We start from the raw sequence: 7,005 nt of genomic DNA, 5'->3' as shown, positions 1-7,005 counted from the left end.
CCCAGTGTGTATAATATTCTTTAATAAATAGGTAATATATTCGCTGAAGGTGAATCCCTAGCCCTTATACATGTATTCCCACATTCCCACACTCCCTGCCCCTGTCTCCGGAATAAGTACACTTCGTTTGGACGTCAATAATACGCCACCAATATGTGCGATACAGTTCGCTCCATGTTTATTGTTCCATGTTTATTGCTCTATTGCTTCCATGTTTAGTTCGCTCCTTTACACTTGACAATACGACAAATGCAACTTACGTCGGACGTTGTCGCTTTTGGTTAGGCAGAGGTGGTGGGAAGGCACACACAAAGCGTTTTAACTGGTTAATATCTTGCCAGGGTTGGTCGACCGTGCTAGCAGTCGGTGATGACAGCTTTGCGGAAGCTCCGTCGGGATTGAGAACCTTGGCGAGTTGTAGATAATAAATAGCAGTATGACGACGTGTCCACCCTACATGATCCATAATCTCTGAAAGGGTGGCTCCGGTTAGAGCCAACGTGATCGCACAACCCGATCGGAAACCGTGTAAAGTTTCCCCATCATCGGCATTCATCTGTTGTAGGTAAACTTTCAAACGGGCTTCAGCCGCAGACGAGGTGAAGGGTGAATCCTGGATGCCCTTTTTAGAAGTTGTCGGTCGAAACAGGTAACCTTGAGTGAGATCAACGCCGATTTGTCTAGCAATTTCGATGTATTTCTCGATAGCGCGGACCGGACAAATGACTGTGTGGGGGTTACGGCGAATACCAAAGACATTTTGGTCACCATCTCTCAGGGTTTTTCCCCAGACATGATTCAGTAGCAGTCCATCGTCATTTGGAAAACGCAGGATACCGGCAACTTTAATCTGACCCAGGTCCGCTGGGCGATCGCCACTAAAGAAGGTGGTCATAAAATAAGCGTGATCTCGTGCCAGGATAAAACGTTCAAGATTGGAAGTCGCTGCCGCCAGTGATGTTTGTAAATGGTCTGCCAGTTGTGTAAGTTTGGTGACAAAAAACGGTGTGGCTTGTTTAGGTGTGACGCGAGCCTGTAACTGTTCTGCAGTAACCAACTTAAGATAATGCTTGACTAACTGCGCAGCAGCGGGATTGCCAAGTCCCAGGCGCTTGTCCCATTCTCCGTCCCGTCCAATAGATTGAAAGATAGCGCGCATTTTTCCTATATAAGAATCCACTGTATTATACGCTAGGCGTACAGGACAACCACACGGATGCGTTCCTCGTTGCCCAAGGAAATTACAACTATGAAGGTGTATTTGCGTTTTACCAAAGCGATCCTTGTATGCTAGAAAGCGGCAGAGATCGCGAGGTGTGGCAGAGATTAAGGAAACATGTCCTGGCAAGGAGTTGAAAAAGCTTTCTAGTTCTTTTTTGAGAGCATCCTTCTGCTTAGAGTAACTTGTCATTTTGCCGTAGTCAAATAACTGGGTAAGGCGAGCGTCGATAGCATGTAAATCGAAAACACGATTAGAATTAGAGACGGGTGTTAATGACTTGCGAGAATATCCGCATTTCTGGCAAAAACGAAAGTCCCAGTCGTTAGCGTGAGCACACACAGGACATTGGACTGACTGGATGAACAGTTTAGCAACAATTGGCAGTTCCTGTAGGACAAAAACAACAACGTCGTAAAATAAATAAATAAATAATCGAGTAACTAAAGACTAGAAGGTAATGGCCAATGCCCAAAGGTCGCCGGGGAGGCCTGGATGCGGGCTCCAACCTCTTGTTGTAGGTACACGAAGGGCAGTGGTATCCCCGCGCGCTGCCAGCTTCAACACTTTGCCAGATGACGCCTGTAAGAGTGGCCACCAATATTTGCGGGGAAAAACATCAAGCACGAGGAACGTACAGTTCTGTTGGTACGAACGAAGGAAACTAAAGACTGGCCCAACTAGAACGGATGGGGGAAAGACATAAGGTCGACGCATTAGGCTCTGATGTTGTAGTAGATCTTGCGCAAATAAGTTTATCCCTGCCGACGCTGGAGATGGCGCAGGTGTAAAATGGGGTAATGCGTTCCCGAATATGTCCGGCTGTGCATTAGAATCTAGTGCCATGAGGTCCACTGAATGTCCATGGGTACCTCCAAACTCGGTTTGCACGAGATGCCAGAGCTTAGCAGTTAAAGAACTATCCATCAATGACGTTCTCCGGGAAGGTCTATCTGCCGGGTTGGAATGGGTCGGGATATACATAAGGTGGAGTGATAGATTAAATTGGACAGTGGTATGGAACAAGGTTTTGAGAGCATCATTAAGTGATGGGCTTCGAGAGCCTTGATTATTCCAGGCATGAATGACTGCTTGATTGTCGACAAGCAGATCAACATGTGCATTTTCAATGGATCGGCGAAAGGAAGTCAAGACCTTAACAATTGCAACTGCTTCCTTTGTTGCGATGTCCCAGTTGTTTTCGTCGGCAGTCCAGTAATCAGAAGCTTCCTGCGGGGTCGCGGAAAGAAGCTTTCCTCCCCAACCAGAATTAGATGCATCCGTGGCAATAGAGATGCGCACATGGCGTTCATCACGCCAAGGTAGGGGGTTATCGAAGTTTTCCAGAAATAACCAATGGCTGATCTCTTGTTTTAGCCGCTCAGAAAGAAAAATAGGCTTGTTGTTATGTAAGATGGAAGAGGAGATAGCTAGATTCATTTCACGTGTGTACAACCGAGCTGCTGGAACAGCCAGGAAAAGGCGACACACTTTCCAGCAAGGCGTTGCAAAACCTTAAGTGGTATATGGGACATGCCAAGAATCTCATGGAGTAACGTAAGGAATTTGTCCTTTTTTTCTGGCATTAAATGAAAGACCTGCCTCTCCGAATCAGCAAGAAAGCCCAAATAGGGCACAACTTTGCGGGGTTGAAGAATAGACTTTTTCAGACCCAAGAAATATCCAAGGAGCACCAGATAATATGTGGCAAGGAAGATCGCTGAGTTCGCGGCCGCGAGGTATTTATCATCCTTTGTAGCCAGGGTAGCATACTGTCCCTTTTGTAAAGACACTTGCAACTGGCCATTATGCCTGTCGTCGATGTAAAGCAGACATGGTATCCCAATCGAACGAAAGAATGTTGTTGGTAAAAGGCCAGTTGTGTGGTAGATATAGGGGGATATTTTCCAACCAAATGGTAATGTATTGTAAACGAAATACCAACCGCCAAACTGGATGCCAAAATACGTACGACTTTCTTCAGTTAGGAGAATGTGGTCGTAACCTGACTTATCGTCTAACACTGTTTGGTAGTGGCCGGCGTCGACGTAACGGGGCAAATCGGTAAGCCGATCTAGAGAGAACGGCATATCTCGCATCCATAGATTAAGGTATCTTGCATCGTGGCATAAACGGGGTTTTGTCGGCTCTACCGTAAGTGGTAACACGAGATGTGGTGGTTGTACAGTACCGACTTTGCCAAGCATTAAAATAGCTCCCGTTTGTAAACGCTCCAGAAGGGTTTTACGCACAAATGATGCGAAAGGACGACAAGATTGATTATTCGGAAAAATCCGGTGGGGTGGTCGATCGGAATTGTACTCCTCTGCTTTGAACCTTCCTTGGTATGGTTGAAAATATGGTTCAACCGAAACCTTATTTTTTACCCAACCCAATATTTCAGATTGTTTATCAGGAGGGAGGACATGGGAAATGTCCTGCCAAGCGGAGTAATGGTTATGGAGTTCGCCTGCTTTAAAATGATTTGGATCACGGAAATATACTTCCTCAACATGACCAATGATATCGCCCGCCTGGACTTGATGAACACGATTGAAAAGTTGCTGATTTGCCGCTGTCTCCCCACTGACCTTGACGGGGCGTCCCCGAAAGTTTACCCATTGTTGGTCCGTAAAAGGTGTATCGATTTGTTGTAGATGAAAATCAAAGTCAGAATCCTTTTCCCAGTGCCAATTAGCCTAAAAGGGGAACAAGGAAAACCATAGGAGACCCCGCCAAGTCAACAGGAAGACAACAGCTTTGACCCGAAAATCGGGGGGTTGATTTAGGTACCCTTTTTCGAAACTGCTATATTCCCAATGACTCAGATATAGACATACAAACCACGGACGTGCTTGTTTGTTATTTTCATTCATTCATTTATTGTTTCATTTTTTTTTTTTTTTTTTTTTAACTGCTTATTTTATTGCGGTTTATAACCAAAACATGTTCACAATTCTTTACACTGAAGTCCACATATAAAGGAGAGTTATTAGACAGACTATAAGTTATTGAGCCTTTCGCGTTTCACCAGAAGGGTTCTTGGCTTGGCGAGCCTGGGTCGACCGACGGAACTCATTACAGTCAGCCTTGAAATGCCCCGGTTTATGGCAAAAATAACAGCGCGGAGCTGGTGATGCTCGTGTCGACCGACCGCGTTCGCGATAAGAGAACCATGTTGGCGTTGGACGACGTGACTGTTCTTTACGGAGAGTCTTTTCCACTTTTGCAACAATGTCGAGTACTTTGTCATGGTCTTTGTCACCCAATAATCGACGGATTAGCATTTGAAATTGAGGTGCTGGCAGGTTAACCTTCTCTCTAGCTGTCTGGTATGCCACTCTATAATAATCTCTTTTCTCGTGTGCTTTATCCTTGGCCGTGCTTTGAAGAGAATCCAACATCTCCAAAGCTTCATAGTTATTGAAATCTGTGAGTGGACGAGCTGTATACAGCAACATTCGTCTCCTTAAACTCTCCACAGAAGCCTGGGATACCTCATCTACTGACTGGCGTAATTGACGTAATTCTTCGCGTAGTTGCTAAAGGAAAGAGGGAACACTGTCACTAAGATTATAACCATTAACACGTGCGCCGTGATGATAGGCATATGTTCAGCCACTGGTGCTCTATGAGAATAATTCCATGCTAAGTATCTGTCGTATAATCACTAACTTACACCCAGAAGATTAGAGCATGAAAATCAATCTCGTACAATTTCAGCATAACCATTATATTCAGAGCTCATTTCTGCGATACATTATCAACTGAAACGATAGTTGATTACAACATACTTTACTACAGCGTAACTTCCTTGTACAACAACTACACCAAGAGTTTGTTTGATTGTTGATGTATTTGTATGAACTGCATCACGTAAACAGTGACAATATCTATTATAATATGTATCTGCTTATATCCAAATTTAAGCTTGTTCATTTACAGTCTAACTTCAGCCACCACGGCACAGTGGAGGAAATTTATACAAAGCAAACGAATCGATACCCCGCGAAATTGATCGTGTAAATGCTCTTTAGTGGACTGACAATCTACGCTGAGCCCCGACTATTGCAGTCAAGAAACTACAACCAAACAAATCCCGCGAGACCCATCGCGTAAAGAGCTATAACAATAGCTTATATTTTATTGTCGTTTATTCATTTGCAATTCACCCTTGACCATACAGTCAAGAAATTACAAACCCAAGCAAATCCCGTGAAATCCATCACGTAAACAGCTAAAACAATAGCTTGTATTTTATTCCTGCTTGTTCCATTTGCAACCACCCTTGACCTTCACCGTCAAGAAATTACAAACCAAGCAAATCGCGCGAAATCCATCGCGTAAACAGCTAAAACAATAGCTTGTGTTTTTATTGTCGTTTATTCATTTGCAACCACCCTTGACCATCAAAGTCAAGAAATTACAAACCAAGCAAATCCCACGAGATCCATCGCGTAAACAACTATAACAATAGCTTGTATTTTATTCCTGCTTGTTCCATTTGCAACCACCCTTGACCATCACAGTCAAGAAATTACAAACCAAGCAAATCCCGCGAAATCCATCGCGTAAACAACACTATAACAATAGCTTGTATTTTATTCCTGCTTGTTCCATTTGCAACCACCCTTGACCATCACAGTCAAGAAATTACAAACCAAGCAAATCCCGCGAAATCCATCGCGTAAACAACTATAACAATAGCTTGTGTTTATTCCCGCTTGAAGCTAATGAAAAAACTCTATTTGATATGTAAATTTCAAGACAGTAGCTCAAAGGGTCACAGATACTAGTGTAATTTGTATTACAATTACACACACATAAGTAGGTCCGCTCAAACATCTCAAGTGACAAATAACAATATAAAAGAGTCGCGCGAAATCGATTATCGCAATGCCTAAGGACCCAACAAGGACTATGATCGGTCATATCTAGATATGTATATCACAGACAGTACGTTGATAGAACGGACGACAAAATAATATGTCGACAAGCATCACACTGGTACCGTAAATTATAGAACTAATAAAATTACGATAAATACGGAATTTTGACGAGACAAGATTTAATACCAACCTCAAGGTCTGGTCCATTAGGATCGCCTTGTGCGGCGCCAGCTTCAACAGCGGCCGGTGGCTGTACAGGTTCATTAATTGGAGGCTGTGGGGCTGCTTGTTGATCATCAGCAATAGGGTATTGAACTTCTGGTTCATCGGCCATAGTGCTATCCTGTTAGAGCTTGGTAACAAAATTTTCGTGGGTCATACACTCGTCTCGTTTCTCCGTCAAGCACTCCGCGTATAAACTGAGCATGAATGGCGTAATCTGTGTTACACGCCCTTCTTTTATGTTCCGCATGTCTAACACACGTGGCTATTTCCTTCCAATCACAAGCAGGGCATTGTTATGGTAAATTTTAACTTTGCATATCATTATACGTGTTGTGAATAGTAATAATAATAATAATAATAATAATAATAATAATAATAATAATAATAATAATAATAATAATAATAAATATAATAATAATAATAATAATAATAATAATAATAATAATAATAATAATAATAATAATAATAATAATAATAATAATAATAATAATAATAATAATAATAATAATAATCTGTTTAATAAACCGCTTTGCAGAAAATCTGAATTACACGGTATGGGTAATAATTACCTATAAAATTACAAGTTATTTACAATAATTATTATAATAGCCTATATTCAAAATAATCAGCATGTAAAGTAATCGAAACAATCCAGTCACTAAAAGAGAAATT

General features: G+C 42.2%; 1 protein-coding gene across 1 annotated transcript; it reads right to left on the bottom strand.

Moving 5' to 3' along the window:
* Positions 1-4,167: 4,167 nt before the first annotated feature.
* Positions 4,168-6,551, bottom strand: LOC114539349. The gene is made up of 2 exons (XM_028559979.1): positions 6,299-6,551; positions 4,168-4,761 (listed from the first exon to the last, which is right to left on the bottom strand). The coding sequence occupies exons 1-2, from the start codon at positions 6,440-6,442 to the stop codon at positions 4,228-4,230; spliced, it is 678 nt and encodes a 225-aa protein (XP_028415780.1). The 5' UTR covers positions 6,443-6,551; the 3' UTR covers positions 4,168-4,227.
* Between the last annotated feature and the right edge of the window lie 454 nt (positions 6,552-7,005).

This window comes from Dendronephthya gigantea, unplaced genomic scaffold (assembly GCF_004324835.1).
Source record: "Dendronephthya gigantea isolate DGI-Jeju-01 unplaced genomic scaffold, DenGig_1.0 000200F, whole genome shotgun sequence".
Classification (NCBI taxonomy): domain Eukaryota; kingdom Metazoa; phylum Cnidaria; class Anthozoa; order Malacalcyonacea; family Nephtheidae; genus Dendronephthya; species Dendronephthya gigantea.
The sequence above is the reverse complement of the archived record's forward strand: the minus strand, read 5'-3'. Positions and strand labels throughout refer to the sequence as shown.